The 14,708-nt window shown below is 45.2% G+C and overlaps 2 protein-coding genes across 7 annotated transcripts in view; one reads left to right on the top strand and one right to left on the bottom strand.

Moving 5' to 3' along the window:
* Positions 1-7,504, top strand: part of LOC310701823 (uncharacterized protein) — a 57,732-nt gene extending 50,228 nt beyond the window's left edge. The window contains exon 4 of the mRNA XM_083493246.1: positions 6,979-7,504. The gene's annotated coding sequence lies outside the window, so the exon portion shown is untranslated. The remainder of the gene's footprint in view (positions 1-6,978) is intronic.
* Positions 953-14,708, bottom strand: part of LOC310701172 (uncharacterized protein) — an 83,151-nt gene continuing 69,395 nt past the window's right edge. For 5 of the 6 annotated variants that reach the window (XM_083491597.1, XM_083491596.1, XM_083491593.1 and 2 more), the window contains exons 3-4: positions 2,475-5,067; positions 953-2,134 (exon numbers count right to left, since the gene is read on the bottom strand). In XM_083491597.1, the coding sequence (XP_083347723.1) occupies positions 2,981-5,067 (2,087 nt within the window). In that variant the 3' untranslated portion in view covers positions 953-2,134; positions 2,475-2,980. Of the gene's footprint in view, positions 2,135-2,474; positions 5,068-5,610; positions 6,988-14,708 lie in introns of those variants that run through there. The other variant, XM_083491598.1, reaches the window with a different exon arrangement.

Below are 14,708 nucleotides of genomic sequence, written 5' to 3' on the forward strand. Positions count from 1 at the left end.
GTGAGTGTCTGTTGGCGGTTGGAGGATGGATGGTCGCAAACAGATTGGGATTGAATCCCGACAAGACAGAAGTACTGTTTCTGGGGGACAGGAGGCGGGCAGGTGTGGGGGAATTCCCTGGTCCTGAATGGGGTAACCGTGCCCCTGAAGGACCAGGTGCGCAGCCTGGGAGTCATTTTGGACTCACAGCTGTCCATGGAGGCACAGGTTAAATCCGTGTCCAGGGCAGCTGTGCACCAGCTCCATTTGGTACGTAGGCTGAGACCCTATCTGCCCGCGGACTGCCTCGCCAGAGTGGTGCATGCTCTGGTTATCTCCCGCTTGGACTACTGCAATGCGCTCTACGTGGGGCTACCTTTGAAGGTGACCCAGAAACTACAACTAATCCAGAATGCAGCAGCCAGACTGGTGACTGGGAACGGCCGCCGAGACCACATAACACCGGTCTTGAAAGACCTACATTGGCTCCCAGTACGTTTCCGAGCACAATTCAAAGTGTTGGTGCTGACCTTTAAAGCCCTAAACGGCCTCGGTCCAGTATACCTGAAGGAGCGTCTCCACCTCCATCGTTCTACCCAGACACTGAGGTCCAGCACTGAGGGCCTTCTGGCGGTTCCCTCACTGCGAGAAGCCAAATTACAGGGAACCAGGCAGAGGGCCTTCTCGGTAGTGGCGCCCTCCCTGTGGAACGCCCTCCCACCAGTTGTCAAAGAGAACAACAACTACCAGAGTTTTAGAAGACATCTGAAGGCAGCCCTGTTGAGGGAAGCTTTTAATGTTTGGTGTATCATAGTATTTTAATATTCTTTTGGAAGCCGCCCAGAGTGGCTGGGGAAACCCAGCCAGATGGGCGGGGTATAAATAATAAATTATTATTATTATTATTACTGTCAACATGAACTTTGTCTGAGGTTTCAGACATACCCATTTTGTTCAAGAAAGATGCAGAAAATACTTTTCCTTTTTTATTCTGGGCACTTGACTTCTCCCATCCTGCTACCATCCAGGCAAACGTTTGGGGCAGATATCCAGGGCCCCACTCAGCAGCAGCAACAGGGGGAGGAGGTGGCCCCACAAACATTTCCCACATTTTGAAGTTAAATGATACAAAGCCCCTTCAAGAATTGACAGAAGCTTACCAGGGTACAATTCCTACTAGTCAGCTATTCAGGCTCCTCATTCCTCCCCATTTCTTTTTGGAGGGTCAAAGGCTATGCACTTTGTATAGACGTAACTACAACCAACATCTGGTATCTTCTGGGTGTACCAAGGGGGCCTCCTTCTGCATTGTCAGCAAGTGACAAGTGTCCTGGAACAATCCCCAGTGTCTCTACAGCAAATGTTACTGATGGGCTTGTAGGGCCAGGGGACAGAGGCAGTCTGCTAGATGGATAGGGTTGTGGGATAGAAATGTCAATAACCAAAGACTGAACTGGAATAAATGTGTAACCTGCCTCAAGATTCTTTGTGGTTGACTGCCACAAAAATAAGAGAAAGAATAGAAATACTTAAATTCCCCTATTAATATTAATGAAATAAAAGAAGGAATTGTGACTTCTAAGAATGGTAAAGTCCCTGGTGCGGATGGCATTTCTTTAATGAATTACAAAAAATTGGAAGAGATCATATTACCAATGTTAGAAAAAATAATGAACAAAATTTTAGAAGGAGGACAAGTGCCAGAATAATGACAAGAGGCCCTAATTACATTGATACTGAAATATGGACCCAATTTAGAGTAAATTAAGATTTATAAACCAAGACAAATTTACAGCAACGTAAGATTGGTAGTAGATACAATAGTATACCTAGAAATGAGAGCAGATAAAAAGGCAGCCAAGATCTTGGTGGATGCGGAGAAAGCATTGGATCATGTTTTGGGGGCATTCATGCAAAACACTTTGGGAATGATGAGTTTGGGTGAGAAAATATGTAGTGGTATAAAAGCGATTTATAATTCCCAACAGGTCAGACTAATTATAAATGGTGAAACATCAGAAGCTTTTAATATCTCTAAGGGAAAAAGACAGGGCTGCCCTCTTTCTCCTCTCCTCTTTATCACACTTCTGGAAGTGTATTTGAAAGCAATAAGAGAAGACCCTAGAATAGAAGGAATTAAAGTTTGACAAAGGGCCTATAACAGGGGTCTGCAACCTGTGGCTCCGGAGCCGCATGTGGCTCTTTTACACCTTTGCCGCGGCTCCGGGGCGGATACTAGCGAGGGGAGGAGGCGCATTGTGCGCCCCGACACTCCCCACTGTGGCGGGCGCTGTACTGGCTGTGACGTCGCATGGGGGCGGTGCGTGCGTTAGTCACGCACCGTCCCAACGTCACCTTCCCGCCCACTGTCAGATCAGAGGGCAGCGGCGCGCATGCTTTAAATGTCGCAATGGTTTTGCGGCTCTCAGTTGTTGTTTTTCTTCGGAAACGGGTCCTAGTGGCTCTTTTTGTCTTAAAGGTTGCGGACCCCTGGCCTATAAGGTCGGAGCCTTCGCAGACAATCTAATAATTACAACAGAAAACCTTCTAGAGCAGCGGTTCTCAACTTGTGGGTCCCCAGATGTTGTTGGACTACAACTCCCATCATCCCTGAGCTCTGGCCTTGCTAGCTAGGGGTGATGGGAGTTGCAGTTCAGCAACATCTGGGGGCCCACAGGTTGAGAAACTGCTCTAGAAAGTACTATACAGTGGTACCTCGGCTTACATATGCTTCAGGCTACATAAGCTTCAGGTTACAGACAGTGCTAACCCAGAAATAGTACCTCGGGTTAAGAACTTTGTTTCAGGATAAGAATGGAAATCGTGTGGTGGTGGCGTGGCGGCAGCAGGAGGCCCGAATAGCTAAAGTGGTGCTTCTGGTTAAGAATAGTTTCAGGTTAAGAATACACCTCCAGAACAAATTAAGTACGTAACCCGAGGTACCACTGTATTAAGACCTCCCCATGTAAATTAGTGGATATTTCCTAAGGTTCCATATTGACTAAAGCTTCTCCGCTGTGTGAGTTTGCCAATGTAATGTAAGTTTATCCTTCCTGTTGAAGCTTTTTCCACATTCAGTACATTTAAATGGTTTCTCCCCCGTGTGAGTTCGCTGGTGTATTCTAAGGTGTCCACTTTTACTGAAGCTCTTTCCACATTCAATACATTTAAATGGTTTCTCCTCTATGTGAGTTTGTAGATGTCTTCTAAGTATTACATTTTGACTGAAGCTCTTTCCACATTCAATACATTCAAATGGTTTCTCCCCCGTGTGAGTTCGTTGATGTACTCTAAGGTGTCCACTTCTACTGAAACTCTTTCCACATTCAATACATTTAAATGGTTTCTCCCCTGTGTGAGTTCGTTGATGTATTCTAAGGTATTCATTTTGACTGAAGCTGTTTCCACATTCAATACATGCAAATGGTTTCTCCCCCGTGTGAGTTTGTTGGTGTCTTCTAAGTGCTCCACTTTCACTGAAGCACTTTCCACATTCCAAACATTTAAATGGTTTCTCCCCCGTGTGAGTTCGTTGATGTATTCTAAGGTATCTATTTTGACTGAAGCTGTTTCCACATTCAATACATGCAAATGGTTTCTCCCCCGTGTGAGTTCGTTGGTGTACTCTAAGGTGTCCACTTCTACTGAAGCTCTTTCCACATTCAAAACATTTAAATGGTTTCTCCCCCGTGTGAGTTCGTTGGTGTATTCTAAGTGCTCCACTTTGACTGAAGCTATTTCCACATTCAATACATTTAAAAGGTTTCTCCCCCGTGTGAGTTAGTTGATGTCTTCTAAGGTGTTCACTTCTACTGAAGCTCTTTCCACATTCAATACATTTAAATTGTTTCTCCTCTGTGTGAGTTCGTTGATGTCTTCTAAGTGTCCCACTTCTACAGAAGCTCTTTCCACATTCAATACATTTAAATGGTTTCTCCCCCATGTGAGTTCCTTGGTGTATTCTAAGGTCTCCACTCTTACTGAAGCCCTTTCCACATGCAATACATTTAAAAGGTTTCTCTTCTATGTGAGTTTGTACATGTCTTCTAAGTGCTCCACTTTCACTGAAGCCCTTTCCACATTCAATACATTTCAATGGTTTCTCCCCCGTGTGAGTTCGTTGGTGTATTTTAAGTGTTCCATATTGACTGAAGCTCTTTCCACATTCAATACATGCAAATGGTTTCTCCCCCGTGTGAGTTCGTTGGTGTATTATAAGTGTTCCATATCGACTGAAGCACTTTCCACATTCCGTACATTCAAATGGTTTTTCCCCTGTGTGAGTTCGTTGATGTATTCTAAGGTTTCCATTTTGACTGAAGCTGTTTCCACATTCAATACATTTAAATGGTTTCTCCTCTGTGTGAGTTCGTTCGTGCATTCTAAGTGTTCCATATCGACTGAAGCACTTTCCACATTCAGTACATTCAAATGGTTTTTCCCCCGTGTGAGTTCGTTGGTGTGTTCTTAGTGCTCCATTTTTACCGAAGCTCTTTCCACATTCAATACATTCAAATGGTTTTTCCCCTGTGTGAGTTCGTTGATGTATTCTAAGGTTTCCATTTTGACTGAAGCTGTTTCCACATTCAATACATTTAAATGGTTTCTCCTCTGTGTGAGTTCGTTCGTGCATTCTAAGTGTTCCATATCGACTGAAGCACTTTCCACATTCAATACATTTCAATGGTTTCTCCCCCGTGTGAGTTCGTTGGTGTATTTTAAGTGTTCCATATTGACTGAAGCTCTTTCCACATTCAATACATGCAAATGGTTTTTCCCCCGTGTGAGTTCGTTGGTGTGTTCTTAGTGCTCCATTTTTACCGAAGCTCTTTCCACATTCAATACATTCAAATGGTTTCTCCCCTGTGTGAGTTCCTTGATGTTTTCTAAGAGTTCCATTGTCCCTGAAGCTCTTTCGATAGTCAGTACATTTAAATGGTTTCTCCTCTATGTGGATTCGTTGATGTGTCCTCAGTCTTCCACTGTGACTAAAGCACATCCCACGTTCCAGGCATTTAAACTGTTTTTTTGTTCTTCCCAATGAATTCACAGATGGCTCCATAGAATTCTGGCCATCATGTTCCTCACCTGTTTGGGAATGGGGAGGAAGGGGAAGAGAATCCTGTTAAGACTTACAAGAAAGGAACTGAACACACGTCAATCGCAATATGCACCTTCTCCTATTTTAACACTGTCTTCTTTCTCCACTGTCCTATCTATGTTCCAAACTTTTAGGAATGCAGATAATGGCAAGAACAACACATGGTCATTCCATTCACACTTAATAAACTGCATTATTTTATAATCTATGGTGGAATTGGCTTCTTAGACACATCTCTGTATTTCTCTTTTTCCAGGGAGGAAATGATCACAGGTTCGAGTAGCAGTCTCTCCTATGACTAAGAAAACTGAAGTGTTACTTTGCCACATGTAACTGTAAAAATATTCCAATATATTAGTATCCCCAAACATCCCCCAGATGTTTTGGGACTACAATTCCCATCATCCCTGACCACTGGTCCTGTTAGCTAGGGATGATGGGAGTTGTAGTCCTTAACATCTGGAGGGCCAAGTTTGGGGATGCCTGTATTAGAACATAAGAAGAGCTTGCTTGATTGGGAAAAGGCCCACCTAGTCCAGGATCCTGTTCTCACAGTGGCCAGCTAGATGCCTGTGGGAAACCAGCAAGCCGGATTTGAGTACAAGAGCCCTCTGCCTTCCTGTGCTTTCCAGGAACTAGTATTAAGAAGCATAATTGCCTAGGACCACGAGGGCAGAGCAGAGACGTCAGTCTAATCCTCTTTTTTCAAGCTATCCAAATTGTTGGCCATCATTCCTGTAGGATGGAATTCCATAGATTAAAAATGCAGAAATACAACTAAGAACACTTTCGGACCACAAATCAATAATTATTGAACTAAAAGGCGAGAAAAATACTCCATTTAGAGTATTGCTCATATTTTGGGCAATAGAATGAAAGGTGTTTTAGCAGAAAAAAATCAGCACAATCAGGCCTGCTTTCTACCAGGACGTCAGATGAAGGAAAATATTGTTACGATATAGAAGCAATGCAGCTGCGAGATGCTAGCTTGAAAACATCACATGATGTTGGGACTGTCCGTGGGAAACAGAGGGACAGTCAATTCAGTGTGAAGCACCGGAATTAGCTCAGAGTGTAATATGAGCTGTACAGGAAGTACAGGAAGTGTTTGTCATTCGACTGCTGGAGCTTGAAGAGAGCAGTCATGTTTTTTGTAATGCTGCAAAGACAGAAATAAAGGCATGTAAATACGTTTCTGTCTATCTCTTTTCCCTGCTGGGGGGGCAAGAAAGAGGGGGGGTGTTCTTCTCACACTGAGAAGGATCGCCTATCGCGACCTCTGCCTGGATCTCGCTGAGGAATGCAGACAGGGAGGTTAACAGGAGATCAAGCCGGGTGCCTGGAGAGTTGCCAGTTACTACTCATATAGGCTTGAATCCCGACAAATATAAGGAATATAATTGATATTATTCAATACTTGGAAGTAAAAATTGAGAAAAAAGCGGGCTTAATGTTTATAGATGCTGAAAAGGCTTTTGATAATGTTTCATGGGCTTTTATGAAAAAGATAAAAGAAAAAATGAATTTTGAGGAAGCATTTGGGAGAGGAATTGATGCAATTTATTTCTACCAACAGTCTATGCTGATTGTTAATATGGTGATAACAGAAAAGTGTAAAATAAGGAAGGGGACAAGACAAGGATATCCCCTATCACCATTATTATTTATTTTGGTATTAGAGGACCTGGTGAGGGAGACAAAGTGGAGAAATTAATTACAGGAATAACAGTAGAAAATAAAGCATATAAATTAAAAGCTTTCACAGTTCACCTTGTAATTACACTGAAGGATTCCATAAATACTCCACTGAAGGTGGTAGAAAAGATGCAGGACTTCGGGCAGGCCGGGGGCTTTAAACTAAACAAGAATAAGACTCCTCAATGCCTTGTTTGCCTCAGTCTTCTCCGATGAAGAAAACAATGCCCGACCTGAAGAATTTGGAGCAAATGATTCAGCAGAGGAAACACAGCCCAGAATAACTAAGGAGATAGTACAAGAATACTTGGCTAGTTTAGATGTATTCAAGTCTCTAGGGCCAGATGAACTGCATCCAAGAGTATTAAAAGAACTGGCAGATGTGATCTCAGAACCACTGGCAGTCATCTTTGAGAATTCCTGGAGAACAGGCGAAGTCCCGGCAGACTGGAGGAGGGCAAATGTTGTCCCTGTTTTCAAAAAGGGGGAAAGAGAGGACCCAAATAATTATCGCCCAGTCAGTCTGACATCAATACCAGGGAAGATTCTGGAGCAGATCATTAAGCAAACAGTCTGTGAGCACCTAGAAAGGAATGCTGTGATCACCAATAGTCAGCATGGATTTCTGAAAAATAAGTCATGTCAGACTAACCTGATCTCGTTTTTTGACAGAATTACAAGCCTGGTAGATGAAGAGAACGCAGTGGATGTAGCCTACCTTAATTTCAGCAAGGCATTCGACAAGGTGCCCCATGATATTCTTGTAAAGAAGCTGGTAAAATGCGGTCTTGACTATGCTACCACTCAGTGGATTTGTAACTGGCTGACTGACCGAACCCAAAGGGTGCTCATCAATGGTTCCTCTTCATCCTGGAGAAGAGTGACTAGTGGGGTGCCACAGGGTTCTGTCTTAGACCCGGTCTTATTCAACATCTTTATCAACGACTTGGATGATGGACTCAAGGGCATCCTGATCAAATTTGCAGATGACACCAAACTGGGAGGGGTGGCTAACACCCCAGAGGACAGGATCACACTTCAAAACGACCTTGACAGATTAGAGAACTGGGCCAAAACAAACAAGATGAGCTTTAACAGGGAGAAATGTAAAGTATTGCACTTGGGCAAAAAAATTGAGACGCACAAATACAAGATGGGTGACACCTGGCTTGAGAGCAGTACATGTGAAAAGGATCTAGGAGTCTTGGTTGACCACAAACTTGACATGAGCCAACAGTGTGACGTGGCAGCTAAAAAAGCCAATGCAATTCTGGGCTGCATCAATAGTATAGCATCTAGATCAAGGGAAGTAATAGTGCCACTGTATTCTGCTCTGGTCAGACTTCACCTGGAGTACTGTGTCCAGTTCTGGGCACCACAGTTCAAGAAGGACACTGACAAACTGGAACGTGTCCAGAGGAGGGCAACCAAAATGGTCAAAGGCCTGGAAACGATGCCTTATGAGGAACGGCTAAGGGAGCTGGGCATGTTTAGCCTGGAGAAGAGGAGGTTAAGGGGTGATATGATAGCCATGTTCAAATATATAAAAGGATGTCATATAGAGGAGGGAGAAATGTTGTTTTCTGCTGCTCCAGAGAAGCAGACACGGAGCAATGGATCTAAACTACAAGAAAGAAGATTCCACCTAAACATTAGGAAGAACTTCCTGACAGTAAGAGCTGTTCGACAGTGGAATTTGCTGCCAAGGAGTGTGGTGGAGTCTCCTGCTTTGGAGGTCTTTAAGCAGAGGCTTGACAACCATATGTCAGGAGTGCTTTGATGGTGTTTCCTGCTTGGCAGGGGGTTGGACTCGATGGCCCTTGTGGTCTATTCCAACTTTATGATTCTATGATTCTAAGTTTTTGGTAAAAAACACAATGGAGCAAGACCAAAAGAAATTACAACAGAAAACAGAGTTAGTTATACATAACAAAGTCAAATACTGGGATATCTGTTTGACAGCTAAGAATATTAATATTGTTAAGGACAATTACAAGAATGAGTGGAAAGAAATAAAAAGAGCTTTAGAGATATGGGGAAGAATGAATTTATCATTTTGGGGTGGAATATCAGTAATAAAAATGAATGTATTGCCAAAAATGTTATTTTTATTCTAAGCAGTCCAGGCAATAGGCAACACAGGATGCTTTGAAAAATGGCAAGAAGATATATCTAGGTTTATCAGACAAGGGACGAAACCAAGTATAAAAAATAAATTATTAACAGATGTAAGAGAGAGAGGAGGTTTCACCCTGCCGGATTTGAAACTTTATTATGAAGCATCTTGTATCTGCTAGAACCGGGAATGGATTACATTAGAAAACACAGATACTGTATTTTAGATCTGGAAGGACACAAATAATGTATAGCATGCATATTTATGGTAGGAAAAGGCCAAGGTGCATAGAGCTTTTCAGAATCATATAGTAAGAAAACCAATGTTTAGGGTATGGGAAAAGTATAAAAATTTGCTTCAGTAAAAAACACCCTGGTGGCTTTCCCCCTTGGAAGCAATATCTCTGAAAAAAATTGAATATGAGAAGTAATTGGCCGACTTACAGAGAGGTGTTAACTGAAGTTGAAAACCAACTGAAATTAAACGATTTTGAAGAGATAAGGGAAGCTGTACCTGACTGGTTACAGTACCATCAACTAAACGATATCTTTAAGATAGACAAAAAGAAAGGTTTTAGTTATGAGACATCACAATTTCAAAAAGAACTCTTAGTTCTTGGGAAAGGGACTTAGGACATAACATACAAATGGCAGATTGGGAGAGGCTTTGGAAAACAAATCTGAAATTCACAGCTTGCTGTTCATTGAAAGAAAACTACATGAAAATGATGTACTGGTGGTATTTGACTCCTAGTAAGTTATCTAAAACGTATAGAGTAAGTTCAAATATCTGCTGGAAATGTAAAGAAGCGGGCACCTTTTGCTATATGTGGTGGTCATGTAAGATAACAGTATCATTTTGGGAAATGGTATATAATGAAAAAGTAGAGACATCACTTTGCTAACGAGCGCAGTGAAAACCAGGAAGCAAAAAAAAAAGGCTGGGGAAGGCACGGGATGAGGGGCAGGGGAGCGGGCTTTTTACTTCTGCAGCTTGTTTTGAGGCAGGATAGATTTGAGCATTGTCTGGGTCCCAGTGCCCCTACTTCTTTTTTATGCTCCATTCTATTGCTGCCAGTGGCTGTTCATTACTCAAACTGAACCTGATACCAGTAGCCACGTGTACAAACAAAGTAGAAGGCTGCAAGGAGGAGCGCTTTTACACAGCTAATGGCGAATTCCCTGCAATCCAAGTCCTGATCACTTGCTCAAATCTATCCTGCCTCAAAATAAGCAACAGAACGAAAAGGCTGCAAACTGTTAAATGGAAAAAAAACCCAGGCACAGGGCAAATACCTTAGGTAAAATAGTAAAGGGAGACAGGTGATTCAAAGCCAGAAGGCACTTTTTAAAGTGGTGCGCAGCCAGCAATAGCTGCAGAAGGTCCGCCCGCTCCCTAAACGGAGCAATGAGGCTGCAGAGGGACGGCAGGACACAGGAGGGGAAGGATCGGGAAGGATAAAATTTAAGCAACCAGCAGCAAAAAAAAAAAACCAACCTCGAGCTCTGAGCCACCAGCGCAGTGAAAACCAGGAAGTAAAAAAAGGAAGGCTGCTGGAGACTGCAGGGCAGAGGATGAGGGAGAAGGGGAAATTACACAAATCCCCCGCGTCTCAGCTGATCCGCTGGCTCCTTGAACCTGCACACTAAACAAACATACAGCTCCTGTCCCTCTTAGTCTGACTCTGATATACCAAAATAATGTATCTGAAGAAGTATGCATGCACACGAAAGCTCATACCAAGAACTAACTTAGTTGGTCTTTAAGGTGCTACTGGAAGGAATTTTTTTATTTTGACTATGGCAGACCAACACGGCTACCTATCTGTATCTGATATACCAGTAGTTTATTAAATAGTTTAGTACAACATTTGATTCAGAATATTTTCCCCCTGTTTTCCTCCTCTGAAAACTAGGTGCGTCTTATGGTCCGGTGCGCCTTATGGAGCAAAAAATACGGTACTATCAGGACCCATGAAAGGGATGGAGCGAAGTCATGTGTGTTAGGGATTGATTAGCTGCTTGTGCATAAAAACGTGCTCCCTCAGAGTTTGTGCGACCCCACAAACCTCCGTGTGTGACGGAGCTCCTCCGACATGTCTGCTCTAGTCACTAGTAGAGTCCGACAGTGGCTGTCTGCGGAAGCGTTTCCAGCAAAGGAGCTCCTTAACGGAAACGCGTCTCCTGGACTCACGGCGTGACAGTTTCCGGCGAGGTGTGGGTCTCCCTATGGGAGACTCAGATACCTCCCCACTGTTCTCGCTGGAAGCTTCCCTGAGCCCTCCCTCCTGCTCGCATTCCCTCAGAGACCCACTCCTCCCCCTGCTGGTCCCTGCTTCAGCTGTTGAGTCTCTTTTTTCCTCCCTGAGTCCCTCCACCACCTGATGCTCCGATGGCAGTTCCCTGACATCCACCTCCCCTCCAGGGCCCCCCTCACCCCCTCCCATTTCCTCTCCCCTGGGAGGTGAAGGGCTAAAACCCCGAAACGAATCTTCCTCATCTTCCGACGTCTCGAACAATTCCCTCCATCGATCGTCGTCCTGGCTCGCTGAATCCTCTTCCTCTTCAGAATCTGGGAACCCCTCCAACTCCTCTTCCTCGTCGGTGGTGGCAAAGTATTCCCTTCGGAACCTCGCTACAGGCTGAGGTTTACGTGGGAACCTCTGATGAAAAGTCTCTATTAAAACTTCGTCATTGACATCCTCTGCCCTAACCCAGGTGTTTTCCGACTCCGGTTCCCCTTCCCACATTACCAAATACTCTACTTGATCTCCCTTCCACCTGGAATCGAGGATCTCCGCTACATGGTAGCCGTGTTCCTTCTCCTCCATTGCTGGTCCCCTAGTGACCCTCCCTTCACTGTCTCCTCTATACGGTGACAGCAACGACCTGTGAAAAACTGGGTGCAGCTTCATGTGGTTCGGTAACCGGAGCCTGAAAGCCACTGGATTGACCTGCTGCATGACTTCAAACGGACCCAGCCTTTTGGGTCTTAATTTCTTACAACCTCCTTTGAACGGCAACCCTTGGGTTGACAGCCACACCTGGTCCCCCACCCTGATGTTTTCACCTTCCCTTCGGTTTTTGTCTGCCTGCCTCTTATATTCCTCCTTAGCCCTGTTTAAGTTGAGTTGGAGCTGGCGATGGATCGCTTCCATTTCTTCAACGAACTGTTCTGCAGCTGGAACGCTCCAGTTCTCCCCCTCCCCCCCTGGGAAGGCTCTGGGATGGCACCCGTTATTAGCCAAAAAGGGGCTCATCCCCGTGGACACGTTCTCTGCATTGTTGTAGGCAAATTCTGCCAACGCCAGCTTCTCCACCCAATCATTCTCTCTGTCATTAACATAACACCTCAAATATTGTTGGAGAACCCCATTTGCTCTTTCCGCCTGCCCGTTGGTTTCTGGATGACGGGCCGTTGAAAAATTAACCTCTACATGCAGTAAGCTCATGAGCTTCCTCCAGAACCTGGAAGTAAATTGTTTCCCTCGGTCTGAAACCACCCTCAAGGGGGCGCCATGCAACCGAAACACATTCTCTACAAACAATTTGGCTGTTTCTTCTGCTGTGACCGCATGTGAGCAGGCTATAAAGTGGGCCATTTTAGTTAACAGGTCTACTACAACCATGATGGCTGTTTTCCCTCTAGACCTTGGCAGATCAGTCATGAAATCTATTGCCACTGCTTCCCACGGTCTTTCAGGTGTGGGCAGTGGTTCTAATAAACCAGCCGGCGCCCGCCTCTCCCCCTTGGCTCTTTGGCATTGTTCACACCCTCTCACATACTCCCGCACATCTTCCCTGACCTTGGGCCACCAAAATTCCCTGGTAACCAGCCACATGGTCTTGTGTTGCCCAAAATGCCCTGCTGTGGGGCTATCGTGCAGCTGCTTGAGTACCTTCTCCCTCAATTCCCCTTCAGGTATATATAACGCTCCCTTATAATACAATGCCCCATTTCTCTCCTCAAAACCACCGGATTTGTCTTCCTCCCTCCTGAGATCCCTGAGTTTGTCCTGGGCGTATGCATCCTGCACCGTACCCTCTACCAATTCCCTTTGCCCCACCAAAGTCGCCCCACACACCCAGCGGTCCTCTGGAATGATATGGGTTTCTTCGGGTGCTCCCTCCCCCTCCAAATATTCAGGTTTGTGTGAGAGAGCGTCCGCCCTAACATTCTCTGGGCCTGGCACGTAACAAATCTCAAAGTTAAATTTGGAGAACTCCTGGGCCCATCTCAACTGCCTTTGGTTGAGCACTCGCGCAGTTCTCCAATACTCTAGATTTTTATGATCCGTGCACACTTGCACCTTATGTTGTGCACCAACTAGCAGATGCCTCCATCTCCGGAACGCCTCATGAATAGCAAGAAGTTCTCGGTCGTACACAGTGTAGTTCCTCTCGGATTTGTTCAGCTTTCGCGAAAAGAAGGCACACGGTCGCCACTCTGACTCCTCCTTCCCCGGCTGCAGAAGAAGCACCGCCCCTATGGCTCTGTCAGATGCGTCTGTTTCAACCCTTAGCTTCTTTCGTAAATCCACATGCAGAAGTTGTTCTTCAGAGGCGAAGGCCCTTTTCAGCTCCTCAAACGCTCGCTCCGCCTCTGCCGTCCATACAAACTTCTTTTTACTGCTGAGACAGTCAGTGATGGGCGCCGTCAGATGGGCGAAGTTGCGGATGAACTTACGATAAAAGTTTCCAAACCCTAGGAATCTCTGCACATCCTTCTTGGTTTTGGGTGTTTTCCATTCCAGCACTGCCTGTACCTTGCCGGGATCCATGGCCAATCCCTTGTCTGACAGGCGGTACCCCAGGAATTCCACCTCCTTGGTATGGAACCGACACTTCTCCAGTTTGACCCACAGCCTGTTGGCTTGCAGTCTGCTCAACACTTCTCTGACGTCTCTCACATGTTGCTCCTCATTCTCCGAATACACCAACACATCATCTAGGAAAGCAACGCAATTCTTGTAGAGCAAAGGGCCCAGTACGTGGTTCATAAAAGATTGAAAACACGCTGAGCCTGCTTGTAATCCAAATGGCATAACGAGGTATTCAAATGCCCCCAAAGGGGTAAACATGGTGGTTTTCCATTCATCCCCTTTCCTTATGCGTATCAGGTTGTACGCCCCCCTTAGATCCAGCTTTGTAAAAATCTTTCCCTTCCTCACCCTGGTCAAAATATCATCAATTCTGGGCATAGGGAAAGCCACCGGTTCAGTCACTGCATTTAACCTCCGAAAATCGCATACAAGTCTCGGCTTGTCCGCGTTTTTTTTGTCCACAAAGAACACTGGGCTACCCCCTGCTGCTTTGGACTCTCTGATGAAGCCTCTCTTCAGGTTCTTGTCAATAAACCCTCGCAACTCCTGCATTTCTCTGTCTGACATGGCATACAACTTGCCCACGGGAAGCTGTGCTCCAGGGAGTAAATTGATCTGGCAATCAAAGGGTCTATGAGGTGGTAGTTGGTCAGCTTCCTTCTCGCTGAACACGTCGCTGAGATCTGCATACTGTGGTGGTACCTTCACCTTCTCCATTACTTCAGTCCCTGCTAGGGTGGCTTGGGCCCCTGCTGAACCCTTTTCCCCTTTGCAGTGTTCTAAGCAATGTGCTGAACCAAAGGACACCACTCTTTGATGCCAGCCAACCAGCGGATCATGTAGAGCTAGCCAGCTCATTCCCAAAATAATGGGAGCGCCTCCCAGGGTGGCCACATTAAACGCTATCAGTTCTGTGTGCCTTGCCACCCTCATTATCATTGGGACAGTCTGCAAGCTGACTCCTCCTCCCAACAACTCCCTGCCATCAATCGTGG

Source organism: Podarcis liolepis (assembly GCF_965112155.1).
Source record: "Podarcis liolepis genome assembly, chromosome: 2".
Taxonomy (NCBI): domain Eukaryota; kingdom Metazoa; phylum Chordata; class Lepidosauria; order Squamata; family Lacertidae; genus Podarcis; species Podarcis liolepis.